At 38.2% G+C, this 18417-nt stretch overlaps 1 protein-coding gene across 1 annotated transcript in view; it reads right to left on the minus strand.

Moving 5' to 3' along the window:
• LOC131515417 (protein eyes shut homolog) overlaps window positions 1-18417 on the minus strand; it is a 779912-nt gene that overhangs the window by 49006 nt on the left and 712489 nt on the right. The window contains exon 18 of the mRNA XM_058736156.1: window positions 12563-12737. Within this exon, the coding sequence (XP_058592139.1) occupies window positions 12563-12737 (175 nt within the window). The remainder of the gene's footprint in view (window positions 1-12562; window positions 12738-18417) is intronic.

The following is an 18417-nucleotide window of genomic DNA, read 5'->3' on the forward strand; positions in this document are numbered from 1 at the left end:
TGCCATTATTGGGAATAGAGACATCTGGAGAATGTAGTTTAACAGCAAAATATAAAAATCTTCTTTTAGCTCTCCGGAGTTGGAAGTGACAGCAGGTGATAAAAAGGCTTTTTCCCTTTAAGTATCTAGTGACATGGCTCTTGAACTTGATGAGATGTGAGGACATAGGACAGATTTGTGAATTAAGTAGAACAGCAAATGGCTGAAGCATTTACTATATGATAGCTAAGAATATTCAAAAGATACTGAAGAATCATTGATATTATACATAGAACTGTTTTCTTATCTTAAGTCCATTCCAAAAATGTTAGCTATCCTCAGTTGTTAATACCTAAAGAACAGTTTGTGGGTTCCTTTGTCTCTAAACATGGAGGAATGATAACACAGAAGAAAGTGTTAGGCACTTTGGAAATATGAGTAACAGCTGGTCATGGTGGCAATCAAGAGTTGAGTACTGGAGTATTTTACTAATACAGTTAATTATTTTACATCTGTGCATTTAGGATGAAACTGATTTAAATTTCTAAATTGCAGATGAACTGGGCTTTAATGCCAAATGTCATAGCTTAGAAACACCTCTGGATTAATTTTTTCTTGTTACAATAGATATTCAACATGGAGAATTTCATTTTCTTGTAATTAGGCAATTCTGAGACTTCTGAAGTTTAAGGTGAACATCGGCATATAAAAGTTAAACTGGAAATGAGATAATGGAAGATTTAGTATTCTTTGACTATCATTTAAACATCATTCACTTTCTTACTAAATATTCACCAAAGGACTAGTATGATGTCCCACTCCACATCGTTACCAGGGTACACACAGAATACACAGCAGAAAACACAGTTTTGCCTCCTTTATTATATTTTATTTATAACAAATTATTTGTATGAAATATAGATGATATGTAAAATATACTATCCAAAGGTTATTAGGGCCTCACTGTAGTTCCAGGAACCATTTTAAGTACTTCATAGGTAGGAACTTACTTAACACCCATAACTAACCCTACAAGGTAAATGCAATTACTAGTTTTCAGTGTGCACTTGAAAAACAGAGACTTAGAGAAATATAACCGCTGCTTAACCTACTTTTTCAGTTTATCACATAGATTCTCACTGCTTTGCATAAGAGAGATTCTTTTTTCTATATTAAGGCTAATGAGAGCAAATTATTAGAAACAACATTATGAGAGGAGAACAGAAAGGAAAAGTTCTTGGAGGGGGGTGGCGCCTGGCTGGCTCAGCTGGTGAAGCATGTGACTCTTGATCTTGGGGTTGTGAGTTTGAGCCCCACATTGGATGTAGAGATTACTAAAAATAAAATCTTAAAAAAAAAGAAAAAGTTCTTGGAGCAAATTTAGCTTGAGCTGGGTATGTAAGAAAATTATGGTTACAGATTTGTGGGTTTTATGTGCATGAGCAAAATCACAGACATAGTACCTAGAATGAAATCTATGTAATGTGATAATAAACTCATATGAAAAGTGGGATTAATGCATGTTATTTAGCAATAGATGGTCACATAGACTAAAGGACTCCACTTCCGTATACACAAAGTATTTCTCTGCAATTTGAAGGGAAAGAGAAACATACCTGAATCTCCTCCTTAGGCCATCTGTTGTGCTCAATGGTTTCATTCGTGTCAGTTTGCTTTTCTTTATGACTTACTTCCATTTCAGTAATAAGCTGGGAGAATAAGGTAAGTGTGATATGATGGATATCACTTTACCTGCCAAAATTTACTGGATGTCAAATGACATGCACAAAATTTGAGGCTTTGAAAAATATGCAAATAAGCACTAAAACAAATAGACCTTACTGTATAGTGGAATGTGATGGCATGTTAAGACCAAACATGCTTGTAAGGAAGGGTCGTTATAAGCACTCCACCTGCTGAGTTTCCCCATGGCTTTCCTTTCTTTTTAAAAGCTTTTCTTAACATTTATTTATTTTTGAGAGACAGCAAGAGACAGAGCACAAGCGGGAGAGGGGCAGAGAGACAGGGAGACACAGAATCCAAAGCAGGCTCTAGGCTCTGAGCTGTCAGCACAGAGCCTGATGTAGGGCTCGAACCCACGAACTGTGAGATCATGACCTGAGCTGAAGTTGACGCTTTAACTGACTGAGCCACCCAGGCGCCCCTTTGGCTTTCCTTTCTTTGCTGGTGAGATCACTCAACAAACTCTTTGATGACATCTCACAGAGTGTAGAAGGATGAGACGAAAGTACCTTTACACACTAGTAAAAGTACTGGTCGTTTTCTGTGAGCCTCAGTTCTAATGTTTCTGTTGTCCAAGTGTAAGGACCTAAACATTATTTTATGTTAGCAGTTGGACTCAATTCCTCTTAGCGAGAGAACTGTCTTTGGGAAACGATTTACATGAGCTTGGAGTGGATGGTGGATCATAGCTGCAGTCATGGAAGCATGAGGCTGGACTACCACAGGAAGATAGGCAGACTGCTCTGCCTGGGGCCAGAAGGGAAATTCGGTTTGTTCTAACCTAGGGAATCAGTTAGAGCAAAATGAAGCAATGACAAGAAGACGAAGAGTAAGTATTGTGGAGTGGCCATATATTTTTTCTGCAGTGATGGGATGACCAAAACATAAGTTGGAAGTTGTTTAGGTGACTATAATATAAACATTTCCCTTCAATCATTGCATGTATCCCCTTTCTCTGCACAAGTATAAACAGTCTGATCTATCTCAAAGTGTGAATGGTTTTGTTAATTTAGTAGAAATCAAATAAGCTGTCACTTTTAGGCATACATTGTACAGAGTAGACTCTGCATGGGTGGAAGTGAGACATACGCAATCATCCTGGAATCTGCATTAATCTTGGAAAGATCTTTGGGCTTTCACAGTTTATGTATATCTCAAGGCTCTGGTAGAAAGCAACTGACATCTGAGTTACACAAAAACCAGGAGAGAAAAGATATTTCTCTTAAAGCACGGTAATTGGGAAGCTTGCTAAAATCTACACTGAATTCTTACTTCTGTTATTTTCTTGCTACTTAAATGATAAAGGAACAGAAAGTATGAACTTCTTTTAGAATTTACATTCTTCAAGTATGTTTTCCATAGGTGGCATCAAATAGTGGATTTGTGTAGTTTTGGTAGCTAAGAACTGAAGGCAGAGAAAGACTGGAATAAAATATCCCCACCTTTTAGAATGCAAACTGGTGCAGCCACTCTGGAAAATGGTGTGGAGGTTCCTCAAAAAATTAACAACAGATCTACCCTATGACCCAGCAATATCACTGCTAGGAATTTACCCAAGGGATACAGGAGTGCTGATGCATAGGGGCATTGTACCCCAATGTTTATAAGAGCACTCTCAACAATAGCCAAATTATGGAAAGAGCCTAAATGTCATCAACTGATGGATGGATGAAGAAGTTGTGGTTTATGTATACAATGGAATACTACTTGGCAATGAGAAAGAATGAAATGTGGCCTTTTGTAGCAACGTGGATGGAACTGGAGAGTGTGATGCTAAGTGAAATAAGTCATACAGAGAAAGACAGTTACCAAATGTTTTCACTCTTATGTGGATCCTGAGAAACTTAACAGAAGACCATGTGGGAGGGGAAGGGGGAAAAAAAGGTTGGGGAGGGGGAGGTAAACCATAAGAGACTCTTAAAAACTGAGAATAAACTGAAGGTTGATGGTGGGTGGGAGGGAGGGGAAAGTGGGTGATGGGTATTGAGGAGGGCACCTGTTGGGATGAGCACTGGATGTTGTATGGAAACCAATTTGACAATAAATTTCATATTAAAAAAAAATATCTCCACCTTTTAAAAGTAGTTATCTGTAACTGGTGGAATCAAGAGTATATTCTTATTTTATACTTTATGAATTTTACAAATTAGACAAAGTATATATTATATGTACTATTGTTTTTTAATTCAAGCATATACAAAAGTAGGAAAAAAGTATTCATCAACATCCTTCTCGCTTAGCTTCAAGTGATCAGTTTTTGGCTCTTTAGTTTCATTTGCTTCTTTGTCTACTATTTTTCTGTTTTTGGCCCAAAATTTTTTTTAATGTTTATTTATTTTGAGAGAGAGCGAGCGAGAGAGAGCATACATGAGTTGGGGAGGGGCAGAGAGAGAGGGAGAGAGAGAATCCCAAGCAGGCTCCACACTCAGCATGGAGCCGGACTTGGGGCTTGATCTCAAGACCATGAGATCATGACCTGAGCTGAAATCAAGAGTCAGACACTTAACCCACTGAGCTGCCCAGGTGTCCTGGCCAAAATGTTTTGAAGCAAATCCCATTTAGCTGTAAATACTTCAGTATATATCACTAATAGATAAGAAACTTAAGAAAAAACACAACCAAATACTAGTATCATACCCAACAAAAATAACATTAATTCCTTATGATCATCTAATTTTCATGTTCAGTTAATTATGTTTGTCTCAAAAAAATTTCTTTGCTGTTTCTTTTTTTTTTTTTTGACAGTTCATCAGGATCCAAGCAAGTCCCACAAATGCATCTGCATAGAATGTATCTTAAGGCTTGTTACCTAGATAAAAATTCTCCCTCTGCATTTCTTTCCATCCATATGATTTTTGTTATTTGTCCAGCAGAATTTGCCATATTCTGGATTTGGCCATTTATATCCTTACAGTGTCATTTAACTTGCTTTCCTCTATTGCCTTTATTTCTCATAGTCTTGTAGCTATAGAGGCTTGATTAGATTAATGTTCAGGTTTTTTAATACTTTAGAGATGGTATTGTGTAGTTGCAATGACATCGTATCAGGAGGCATATACTGTTTGCTCTACATTTAATTGTGACAGGCCAGTTGGTTCAAGTGGCATTAGTTAAGTGGATTAGCTTGATCCAACTATTGTAGTTTTCTGTCAAGATTTCACTAAATGATTCAAACAGCCATTATTTCTGGGGTGGTTACAAAATGGTGATATTTCTAATTTCTATTATTCATCCTGCACTTAAATTAGCTCAGTTTGGTAACAACTACTTCTCATCAATTATCTGGCTAGTTAATATTATTTAGTATTAGTTTTCTATTGTTGCATAATAAACTATCCCAGACCTTATAGGCTTAAGACAATAATAGCCATTTATTATTATTACTATTATTATTATTATTATTATTATCATTATTATGGACTCATAATAGGCTGCTCTGTTTTCAGGCTTGCCAACTGCAAATTTGTTCTCTATACAACTGCCAGGGGGACTATATAAAATAGAATCTGGCCGTTATTACAACTGTTCAGTGGGCAGAATCATTTAATCCTTAAATTTCACAATTTAAGGAAGGCAGAAGTGCCAATGACTCTTTATCTAACTTTGAAGTCACAAGCTGTCATTTCCAGAATTACTTATTATTTATACAAGTCAGCCCTATTCAGTGTGGGAGGGGACTGCAGAAGGATGTGTTCAGAAGGAGGGCCACCTGGAGGGCGGCTACTATACTCAAAAATAGACTTTTACAGAAAAGGAAGGTTGAACCTATCTATCTTTCCCCTTTGTCGAATTTCAGAATAATGAGTGGTACACTAGCAATCTCCATAGGTGCCAAGTTTATTTTTCTTTTTAATCCCTTGGTAGAATGTATGTATGGAGTATCCTCACAACTATGTGTATTTTATATATCGGTATGTTTAAATCCATTATTCTCTAGGATTCTGAAACTGTCCCATCTTTGGCCAGTGGGAGTCTCTTTAAGTTGGCTTCTGTCTTCTTTTAAAAGGACCGTAGTAGTCTTTGACCACTCTCCTGCTCTCAGGTACAAAAAGACATCCAGGATCATATCATACATTTCCTACCCCAGAGTTGAATGTACAATTATACATTTATTTTTATGTTTTTTAGTTCTTTGAAGTTTGGGTTTATTTTTTGTGAAAAACAGCATTTGGAGCTAACACTTTTGGTACTAGAGTTTTCATTGCTACTGAGTTATGTTGTTTCTAGATTTCTTTGGTGGACACAGCTAGGGAGTAAGAACTTCAGAAAGAGAAAAATTAAGTCATGAATTCATATGTTATTTCTAGTTCAAATAAAAAATGAGAAGATTTTTACTTCTTTGATTTTATGTCTGTATCTCTTTTATCTTATGCTGAATATCTTGGTTCCTAATGAGAAATATTAACATAATTACTCATTTGGTTTAGATCCATCTGTTCATTCATCCATCCATCAAGTTACCTAGCTATTTTCATTTGTAGTTACAAAATAATACTAATGCCACCACTAAGATATAACCCACTTTATGGTCTGTTTTAAAGTTAATTGAATTAAATCTCTCCTAGGTTATGCCACCAACTTGAAATACAGTTAGATTCATTTATTTCTTTATTTTATTTCAATGCTTAAGAATTACTCCTTTTCTTTTTTTATTTTTCCAGGTGAAACATTTACTTAGCTCCAAATAAAAACTATGAAGCAAACTATATTTTTCAAAGTCCGGCTTTCATCCCCGTTACTTCTCCTTGTTCTCTTCCTCATGCTACAGGTAACCATTTATAATTTTTTTTTTCTGTAATCTTCCTCTGTTTTTTTTTTTTACTCAGAAAAATATGAGCAGGTGTATATGTGTATTATGTATACCTGTATGTATGTATTTGTATCTATTTATCTATATCTATCATTCCCTTTTCTTACATACTTCTTTATCTTACTGTTTTTCACTTAATATATCCTGAGGATCACTTCACAGAAACACAGCAATATATAAAGATTTCTATAGCTGTGTCCTCCATTGTATGAATGTTCTCTAGCTTTACCAATCAGATACCTAGTGATAAACGTCTTGTGCTTGAACAAATAGAGTTTGCTCTGGTAAACGACAGTGTCTGTTTTTCTACAGCCTCACTATTAGATTAGACAATTTTGGGGGCACCTGGGTGGCTCAGTTGGTTAACTGTCCGACTTCAGCTCATGTCATGATCTCATGGTTCATGGGTTTGAGCCCCGTGTCAGGCTCTGTGCTGACAGCTCGGAGTCTGGAGCCTGCTTCAGATTCTGTGTCTCCCTCTCTCTCTGCCCCTCCTCCACTCACGCTTGCTCTCTCTCTCAAAAATAAATAAACATTAGATTAGACAATTTTTTTGAACTTTTCCTTCATCTTATAGGTAAGAAGTTAAGGCCAATACTTGTAGTCTCTAGAAAACAGAGTCTAAAAGCAATTCAAAGGAGGGACACCCGGATGATTCAGTTGGTTGAGTATTTGACTCTTGATTTCTGCTCAGGTCATAATCCCAGAGTCCTGGATTCTAGCTCCCTGTCGGGCTCTGTGCTGAGTATGGAGCCTGCTTATGATTCTCTCTCTCTCTCTTTCTCTCTCTCTCCACTTGTACTCTCCCCTCTCCACCCCTCTTCCCCGCTTGTACTCTCTCTCTCTCTCAAATAATAATAATAAAATAAAAGCAATTCCAAGGAAAGGAAGGGGTATTCTGCCTGGCAAGCAAGAGTGAGAGAAAAACAAAGTCACAGGGAAAGGAAGAAAACCACATGCAAGGTAGTGAGCTACCTGGCAGGTTACACCCGCTGGTTGCTTGGGGAGGGAGTGTTAGTTGAGGGGCCAGAGAGAATCATACAATTCTCTGGAATAATGAGCAGGGAGAAAAGCAGGAGCAGAGAGGGTGACAGCAGGCCATGATACACCTTGAACAACAGATGAAAGCCTAAGGAACATGTTGAGCAGGAAAGAGACATGAGCATAATTTTTGGCAAGCTCTACAATTAGGAGAGTTTAGGCAGCAGGGTACTAGTTGGCCAACGATTGGTCGTACCGTCCGGCAGAGGATCAGTGGTTAGACTGCACGAAGCACTGCCATTGGAAATCAAAGAAGAGGACGAAATGGGCAAAGAATTCTTAATTTGGAGAGTTTGTGGGGCCCTGGAGCATGTATGACTGGGCTCTATGGAATTTGGAAACCTCCAAAATTTTATGCAGATTTGTGTGTCCTTAGTATGTTTGTTTTTCTGAGGAAAGGATTTTTAGATCTCACCTTATTCTCAGACATCTGTGAGCCAAAAAAGAATCAGGAAACGCAGGATCAGTGAGGTCTGGTGCTCATCGATAGATTTATGTTGTAAATAGGCCTCATTTATGAGCTTAGTATAAATCTTGGGTGCATTTCACCTCTTACATCCACATTCTCCAAACTCCAATTGTACTTACTGCTGCTCATATTCATATTTAGCTTGTTTTTGTAAGTTTTGCTTTTCCTACACTGTGTTTTTCTTAAAGGAACACACTTCACATTCTTCTCAGTCATCACCAAAAGATGACTTTCAGGTGTTAAAAGAAATGGAGGCATATTAAGAATTTTGAGTTTAGGGGCGTGTGGGTGGCTCAGTAGGTTAAGCATCCAACTTCGGCTCAGGTCATGATCTCACAGTTCTTGAGTTCGAACCTTTCATTGAGCTCTGTGCCGACAGCTCAGAGCCTGGAGCCTGCTTTGGATGCTGTCTTCTCTATCTCTCAAGAATAAATATACATTAAAAAAATTAAAAAAAAAGAATTTTGAGTTTATCTGAGGAACACTTGATTTGAACTGGGCAGCCTGTAATATACCAGATAGAGAGGAGCTCCAGGAGCTGTACCAAATGAAAGACTTTTACAGGCAGAAGGGGTGGGAATAAGGAAAGCAGGATGGCCAAAAAGCAGACTGTTTATTGCAAAGTCACTTCCCTCTAGGGGATGGCAAGGGTCTATCAGGCAGATTGTCTAACTGGCGCTGATCAGGCAATTCCTGAGTGACTGGTTTAAGATCCCATTTCTGGGATCATAATTAACCATAATAACCATAATTAAGTCAGGTCTGGGTTTGGTGATGTGGGGTGTAGCATAAGCAACTCCATTTTGGGCCTGTTGTCTTGTTTTTAACAAAGGTCAAGCAAAGTGCAAATTAAATGAAGTAAAATCAGCTTAAAAACATGTTGTACAAAACACATGTACATAGATAAGTTACAACTAAACAAATTTTTTTTTTTTTTTTAAATCCTTGGCTGCTAACAATAGAAACAGCTCACTGGTTCTCTGTTGCATCAGAGCTCATCCCAAGAGCATAAAGGCCTTACATGAACTCTGCCTTATTATACCCTCATCGGAGAAACTGCATTAGGACAAAGCTGGATCTGTGGATGCTGACGTGCATGGAGCAGAGAAGCAGGGCGTTTAGGGGTTTACAGAATCCCCAGCACGGTCCCAGCCATATCAGGCCCCCCCTCCCACCTTCCTTGGCTCAAGACCTCCCCGTATGTACCAATGGCGCCTCCTACTCCCGGCTGTGATGCATGGAACCAAAGGAAGCATTTTGAGTTCTTTTTGAAAAAAACTTGTACCATTCAGCTGTGCATTGTAAAGCACAAAGCTTTGACCAGCTTTGAGATTTTTTCTTTTAAAATTTATTCCAAACACCATGAAATTTATGCTTCTGGGTTGGGGCCTGCCTCTTGAGCATTTAAAAAACGTTTTATCTTGCGTGTTAGTTATTTTGAAGAAAAAGACTGAACGTTAGCTTTGATCTGCCTAGAACGGTACCCAGAAATTCAATTTAATAGTACTCTGCTTCAGGAAAAAAACAGAAGTATAGAGCCATGTAAAGTTAAAAGCCTGAGATAGAGGAAAACTTCTTAAACACCATGGAAAAGCATATATTACAAAGAAAACATCTTTTTTTAAACAGGGGATTCTTGTTACTGAGATTAGAGCAGAATTACAAAACTTATCAAAAAGAATAAAATTCTCTGTAAAATGCTGCCACTAGAGCTGAAAGTCCATGAGTGGGAACCTTAATATTTTTAAATAGCTTTATTGAGGAATAATTTACAGACCATAAATTTTACCTCTTTCAAATTCAGGGAGCTGTCCTTTTAATGTTATTATATAGTACTCACAAGAGCTACTTCTGACTCTACGGTGGTGCTTTACACGTAGTTAATACGGTAAACATTTTGTTGTTATCTCCATAAGAAAATCCCAAACATTGGTCTCAATTTTGATAAGAAAGCTTTCAGAATCCTATAAACAAATGTGTCAGCATGAAGCAAGTCCATTTGTTATTCAAGTCAAAGCTCTCACGTGAGATTATAAGGTCCCGCTTTCCACCCACACAGGAGGTTATGAAACCCCCAGGGTCTTTGTTATTACGAGGCAAGGTACTTCCCAATTTGGAGAACATATGAAGTGTCCACTGAAGACACTTGATTAAAAACAATTAAAAATAAATGAACAGATTACATCCAGCAGATAAAGAGATACTTAATACTTTTGTTACCTTACCTGTATTATTAGTTGCTTTTAAATTCATTTCTTATTTAGATTCTGGAGAGAATTTTGACCCAGAGACTAGGAAGTTTGGTTTTGGGTCCTGCTGTTCTACTTTTAAGGTGCTGGTTTTATCCTTTCTGAACAAATAATTAATGAATGCCTATTCTATGAGAGGTAACTCTTCAAGGTATGAGGGATAAAATGGTAGAGTGACAGCTCAGACCCATTGTTTAGGGAAAAATAATAATCAACATACAAACAAGCAAACAAATAAATAAATTAGAGAATAATATATTATGGGGAAAGTAAAATATGATGATGTGATAGAGAATGATTAGAGGGAGGGATAGTTTTGGGTTGATCTAAAGGGGCACCTTTCTGAGGAGGTGATAAGAAGGAGGCAGCCGAATGGAGACTGTTGGCAAGGGACTCCCTGAATGAAGACACAGCGTTCAGGTCTAGAAGCAGAAATGAGCTGTGTTCTAAGGACAGAAGTAGGCTAACTGGACTTGAGCACAGTGAGTGAGGAGTAAGAGAGAAGGCCCAGGAGGCTGCGGGGGCCAGACCACATAGGGCCTTATCGGTTAAGGTCAAAGATTTAGGTATTATTTTACATGTCCTAAGAAGTCATTGGAGAGTTTGGGGTAAGAAAGAGTAAGATCTAATGACAATCTCCTCTCCTCCAACAAGAAGCATTTTCTCACTAGCCCCGTGCATTGTAATTAGCAGTTGTTTGAACTTTGCACTTTGCTTTTGATTATTTTCCAGTGGAAGGTTGGTGGAAGGGAACTGCTTAGGGGAGGTAAGGGATTCACTCAGGCTTTGTAAGACTGTGTGCTCATCTATACTCCTGTCTCCTAGGGGATATTCTGGTATCCCATTTCCTGAATTGCTTTGCAGTGAGCTAGAATTAGCTGTGCAGTGCATCATGCCTTATGACATGTCCTGTGGGACAAAAGTGGGCAGATCACTTTTCTAGTTGTCTCATACATGTAGAGAACAGCTAGGATGTAAGAAACTGAATAGCCAGAGTGGAAGAAATTGAAGGATGGAGTGCTTACTTCCTCTTTATTTGGCATATTCCCAGAGCACCCTCATATATTACCTGCACACCGAGGAGATGCGCAATGAAAGAAGTTCTTTACAAGACAACATTCCTTTGTTCTTCCCACTCAACAGGTCCATGTTTTGTTTCATACTAAAGTAGTTCAGAAGTCACACCACACAGCTTTGCTAGGGTCCACCTAGAGAGGACCCTTTCTGAAGGATTTCAGTATGAAATATGAATATGCAACATGAAAGCAAATCCCAATAAGCAAACCCTTGTATGATTAATATTTCTGGGGGTGCCTGGGTGGCTTAGTCGGTTAGCGTCTGACTTCAGCTCAGGTCATGATCTCATACTCCGTGAGTTCAAGCCCTGCGTCAGGCTCTGTGCTGACAGCTCAGAGCCTGGAGCTCGCTTCAGATTCTGTGTCTCCCGTTCCCTCTGCCCTTCTCCTGCTCATGCTCTGTCTCTCTCTGTATCAAAAATAAATAAAAACATTAAAAAAAATTAAAAAATATATATTTCTGACAACACTCTCAATGTGATGAATGTAAGATTACTTTCCACGGTGTCTGGAATGACATGTAGTTATTCCTTTTTATTGTTTAAAAAAATTGACAAGATGGCATAAATGTTGCTCTGACCCTCTTCCAGTTGCTTTTATTTGTTGCCCAGACACCTATAAAGTTGACATAAAAATGTTTTATTGTTTTGAAAAGTTTGTTGATTTATTTTAGGAGAGAATGAGAGCAGGGTAGGGGCAGAGAGAGAGAGAGAGAAAGAATCCCAAGTAGGCTCCACATGGTCAATGCAGAACCTGATGCAGGGCTGGAAGCGATGAACCACAAGATCATGACCTGAGCTGAAATCAAGAGTTGGACACTTAACCTCCTGAGCCACTCAGACGCCCCAACAGATAAACATTTTAAATGTGAGCATCAGTCTGTGTTTCTAGTTTGTGTGAGTGGAATACTACTTAACATGCAAATAACCTGCAAGTTTCTTTCTTTTTTTTTTAAATTTTTTTTTCAACATTTTTAATTTATTTTGGGACAGAGAGAGACAGAGCATGAACGGGGGAGGGGCAGAGAGAGAGGGAGACACAGAATCGGAAACAGGCTCCAGGCTCCGAGCCATCAGCCCAGAGCCTGACGCGGGGCTCGAACTCACGGACCGTGAGATCGTGACCTGGTTGAAGTCGGACGCTTATCCGACTGCGCCACCCAGGCGCCCCCCTTTCTTAATAACATCGTACTTACTGGACAGTGGATGCACTCTCCACACATGTCCCACCATTGCTGCATTTCATTAAACTGCAAGGAGAAACGTCACACTGGCTAATGCTGCGCCCAGCATCTGGGTGGCCCTCAGGATTTCCCAGGCTTCTGAAGTGGCCATTCTTCTCAGTGCGAACTTGAATAGTAAAAATGCAACCTTGAAGAAAGGCAAAAATACATCATATTACAAAGCTGGAAGAAACAGACAAAACAAGAGGAGAATTATTTTTCATTTTTAAAGCAACATTTTTTGACATAAACTAATACATGTCAATTGGTGAGAAAAATACTATAAAAACACAGAAAAGCAGGGAGAGAAAAATAAAAATTATCTATAATATCAACACTCTAGAAAAGACAATAGTTCACACTTTCATATATATTATATACCACTAATTATTAATATACATATATACACACTATTTTTTCTATGCTTAGCTGTATTTTCTTTTAAACAAAAACAGAATCCTGCATTAAATTATATTGCATATAGTATTCCAAACATTAGTATAGTATAAATACCACTAACTCTTTCCTAATAGCATAAACTATTTTTAAATGATGGCATAATATTCTTTTATATATTTAATTAACCTCAATTGGACAATTGACTAATTTATACCTTTTTTGCTATTAAAAATAATTCTATAATTAATATCATTATATGTACATCTTTGTGCATTTGCTAATGATTTTCTCAGTATTAATTTCTAGCAGTACAACAACTAGGGCAAACAGTATGGATGCTCTGAAGTGTGCCCAAGTGTCACAGATATTTCGCACAATTGTATCTCCCCAATTGTGTACTGGAATGCCTACTTCTTCACAGTTACCACAATGCAAGAGATTATTATGTTTCATTTTAAAATGAAATAAATAATAAAATGCCCTTTTGCCGGTTTTACTTGGGGTTGGAAACCTTTTCTTTTTTTTTCAACTTTTTTTTTTTTTTTTTTTAATTTATTTTTGGGACAGAGAGAGACATAGCATGAACGGGGGAGGGGCAGAGAGAGAGGGAGACACAGAATAGGAAACAGGCTCCAGGCTCCGAGCCATCAGCCCAGAGCCTGACGCGGGGCTCGAACTCACGGACCACGAGATCGTGACCTGGCTGAAGTCGGACGCTTAACCGACGGCGCCACCCAGGCGCCCCGGGGTTGGAAACCTTTTAATAAATTTATTAGTCATTGGTATTTTTTCCTTTTCATATGCTTATTGTGTAATATTTTTCTCAATTCACCCCTTTAAACATTAATTTGGAAGACCTTATATAACGAGCATATTAGTTCTTTGTCATATATTGTTAATGTTTTCTTCAGTTTAATATTTGCCATTTAATTTTGCTTATGGTTAAGCTTCTATTTTTTATGTAGAGAAGTTTATAATATTTATGTTGTCGCATTTATCTTTTTTTCCCTCAGAGATTTGTCTTTACATAGATCCCCAGAAAGCTCTTTGCCAGGTATAGACTGTATGATCTTACTTATATGTACAATCTAAAGAAGTCAAACTCATAGAAGCAGAGTAGAATGGTGGTTGCCAGGGGCTGGGGTGTGAGGGAAATGGGAGATGCTGGTTAAATTGTGAGAACTTTCACTTATAAGATGGGTAAGTTTTGGGGATCCAAGGTACAGCATGTGCCTCTAGTAAATAATACTGTATTGTACACCTGAAATTTGCTGAGGAAGTAGATTGTATGTGTTCTCACCATACGCACACACAAGGTTGACTTGATCGCGCACACTTTTCTCAATGTGTATGTGTACCAAATCGTCACACTGTACCCCTCACCTATATACTATTTTATTTGTCAATTATACTCGGAGCTGGAGGGAAAAGGATCTTTAACACACCAAGATTAGGCAAATATAAACAAAAAGGGCAGTTCAACAAAGACTCTCCATGGAACTGTTTGGGATCCTGAAATGCATTACAATTTTACTCATGTCCTTTAGCACTTAGAGTTTGTTTATAAAGTACTTTTAGGTCAATATGGTTATCAACCATAAATAGTGTCTTTAAAAGGGTAAAAGAAAAGCCGGACTGGATTTTACTTTTGAAACTTTCAGGAGCTAAAAGCATGGAATAATTCCTCGTGGTGAAAAAGATGGGTTCAGTTTTGAAAGGTCAAGAATTTACTCTCCAACTTAATTCTCACTGGCATTTTCACTGACAAGCACCATTCTCAGCAGGCGCTGATATTTTCTTATTGTGAGAGAAGTGACTGTTCTTCCTCAGATTTAACCTTTGTTATTTCTCCAAGTACTGCCATCTGCTATTACACAAAAAAGCACTGTACAAAATGAAGAAATTACTGAATGCTACTGAGTCTACACCCAATAACCAGGTAACTTAATTAACGAAGCAGGGCTTCCCAAGCTTTTTGCATAGCGAAATGCACTGAGCAGAGAGCAAAAGTGGAAGTGCAGGATAGAGTCAGGTGGGTCTGGAGCCAATTACAATCTCTGCCACATAATGGGTCGGTGATCGAAACCTGAGTGCCGAACTTTTCACTTTTAAACTGGGGACAAGAATATCTGATAATCCATAGATTAAGAGGAATAAGGTGATATACATAAACTGGCCAGTATGATCCCTGGCAATTAGTAGGGCTCGTATTCCATCCTGTCTACCTCACTGTCTCAAATCCCTTACGACCTTTATAAAATTGTTTATCTTTTTTGGCAAAAATTAAAAAAAAAAATTTATAATCATGTACTGAGAAAAAACTTGTTAAATGACTATAATAAGTATTAAATTCTGAAGCTGTTCATTTAAAAGCACTTCTCCTTTATATGGATAAATTAAATGCTCTTGTTATGAAGAACTGCTAAAATATATTTTTGGCTAAAAACGTGGCAATGCAAGGCTATATTTGGAGAAACATTTAGCTAATACAAATAGTTGAATGTGTTTCTTTTACAGAGAGATGTTCACGTCAGTCAATATGTACAATTTACAGGCAATTATGGTAGAAGCCATATGTAGAATATATATTGTATATTTTCAGTCTTATTAATATAGCAAAGTATAATCTGCTTAGTATAGCACCACACAACAACTATTCATAACATACTTCCTGCAAATGATAAAGTAGTTATGATAAAGACTTAGAAGCCATAAGCCAGGTGTATATTGGAAAGTAAAATGAGCTAGGTTCCACATAAGTGGTATATTTTGACTGTAAAATAATATGTAAATTATTGCAGTAAACTCATTTTTTCCCCTCTTATGAGTTCTGGTTTGAAAAGTACCATGCAATTAAAGAGAGGTGGGCGGGGGGCAGAGAGAGAGAGAGGGAGAGAGAGAGAGAGAGAGAGAGAGAGAGAGAGAGAGAGAGAAAGCTGAACTAGCAAGAAATGGATTGTACTGACAGTGTAGGGCACTGTTAGTTGGAATAACATGTTCTTTACAGTGCTGTTAATGAATCTGAATCTATTTCATGTCCAGTCTGTTTAGCTGAGTAATGAATATTTAGTAATCCCTGTACCAATGAACTCTAGATGTTGTAACACTAGAATAATAGATAGATTTCCCCATGTTCACTCTAGTCAAAAGTAACTTTTAATTCTACATCATGATTAAATAGGTCTTTCAGTGAAAGCAGCAGATCTTAGAACACGGGTGAAAGCGATGGATCTTCTTCCCATAAAAATGCACTTGGGCACATGCACAATTGTATGTATGGCTTCAGGAGACTCCAGGACCTGCTGAATCCCATATGCATCAGCCTGAAAGCCCTGCAGCTTTGTAATAGATGCAACTTTGGAGAGGAGGGGAGAATTCTTCTTAAGGCAGGTGAGAGAGTAAGTCGTTCTCTGCATGGCATATGCAGATTAATCTGAAGAAGGATTAAATAACTCAATATTTTCATAAATATTAAAGTTCTAGGGAAATAATGGCTCATTATAAACTGTTTCCAGAACAAAAACAAATAGGCTTTATCAACAGTAAGGATTTGTATTTCATTTTATTATTTTTTTAATATTAAAAATTTTTTTACGATTTATTTTTATTTTTGAGAGAGAGAGAGAGAGAGCGCGTGAGCAGGGGAGGGACAGAGAGAGAGGGAGACACAGAATCCAAAGCAGGCTCCAGGCTCTGAGCTGTCAGCACAGAGCCTGACGTGGGGCTCAAACCCACAAACTGTGAGGTCATGACCTGAGCCAAAGTTGGACCATTTAACCAACTGAGTCACCCAGGAACCCCAGGATTTGTATTTTAGACTGATAACTTATGGAGTAGAGTCATTTATCACTAGTGTTTGTAAAAATATGTAAGCCTAAATCATATAATCTTTTATAACATGTGACTTAATCACCAAAGACAAATGCAATGACCTGAGTCTAATTATTAAATTTTTCCATGAAATTTTGTATTTGTTTTGTTATGATTAATTAATATAGTGGCTTCCAAATCTGGGCAGACTTATTGAAATGCAAATTTTTAGATTCCATCATAGATACTTCAATGAGGTAGTTCTGGAGTAGGGTCTAGAAATCTACATTTGAAGAAAGTTACGTATATCATTTTTTACAGCCAGTAGAACTCAGCTTTTGGGACTCACAGATGAATGTTACTACTGTGATCTGGCTGTTATGGTACATTGGTAACAAGTATCCATGATTTGCAGAACATACTGAATGCCAGGCAGACATCAAGGGAGGATTCAAGAGACAAGTGATAAAATTAGGGTCTTTCAAGTTCATGGAACTTCCATGACGCTGGATTAGGTGGCATTTACCAAGAAGACCTGCCCCAAACTTCTATCCTGAGAATCATGGCAGCTAACACACTTCCAGATGTGTGTGATCCTAGCGTGTATGTCACAGGAAGGGCCTACGGTGTGCATGCTGAATTCAGGCTCACCATCATACTCAAGGAGAAAATGACAGGTTTGATGAGAGCTTCTGTTCTCATTAGCAAGGTGTGCAGAAAATTCATAATCTCAATAGAAGGGAGAAAGTTACATAGAAAAACCCCAGGAAGCACTGGACTTCAACAAATTTGACAACATCTGGGGTGCCTGAGTGGCTCTGTGGGTTAAGCATCTGACTCTTGGTTTTGGCTCAGGTCATGATCTCACAGTTTGTGAGCTTGAGCCCTGCTTTGGGCTCTGTGCTGACAGTGAGGACACTGCCTGGGATTCTCTCTCTCTGCCTCTCCCCTGCTCATGCTCTCTCTCTCTCTCTCAAACATTAAAAAAATAAATAAATTTGACAATATCAAATCCTATGACAACAGGATGGAGAGATAATAATAGTAAACATACACTGAGCATTTATCATGTATCAGTTTCCGAGTGAAGCACTTAAGATAATTATTTTACTTAACTGATTACATCAGAAGAATCTCATGGGGTAGATATTTTTCTCCTCTGAGGAGAAAAGAGAAGAAAATGGAAGCTCAAAGAGTTTAAGTAACAGGCTACAAGTTACATAGCTGTAACGCAGCAGAGCCTGAATCTGAAGATGCATTGACTCCAGATCCCATGCACCTAGCCACTGTCTGTGTAGCGGAGAAAGAGAAGAAATGTCTGACTGGCGCTGTGCTGTCTCCCACCACCAGGTCCGTCATCACTGCTAACACAGAGTAGGTGCTGTAAACCAGTGTCAATTTTGTGTTGTCTCACCATTACCTCCACCTCAGAACAATCCATGCTGTGCAGGTGAGGCACAGGGAGACACAGGGTGGTGACTAGCCAGGGTCATGAGGCTTGTAGGTGGAAGGACTGGGTGCATCCCCAGGAAGTTGGGTCTCAGAGTCCACACTCTTATCCTTGAAGCTATACCCAGAGTATTTATGTAAGAATTGTGTCTGTAATAAATGACAAGTTT

Source organism: Neofelis nebulosa, chromosome 6 (genome assembly GCF_028018385.1).
Source record: "Neofelis nebulosa isolate mNeoNeb1 chromosome 6, mNeoNeb1.pri, whole genome shotgun sequence".
Lineage (NCBI taxonomy): Eukaryota > Metazoa > Chordata > Mammalia > Carnivora > Felidae > Neofelis > Neofelis nebulosa.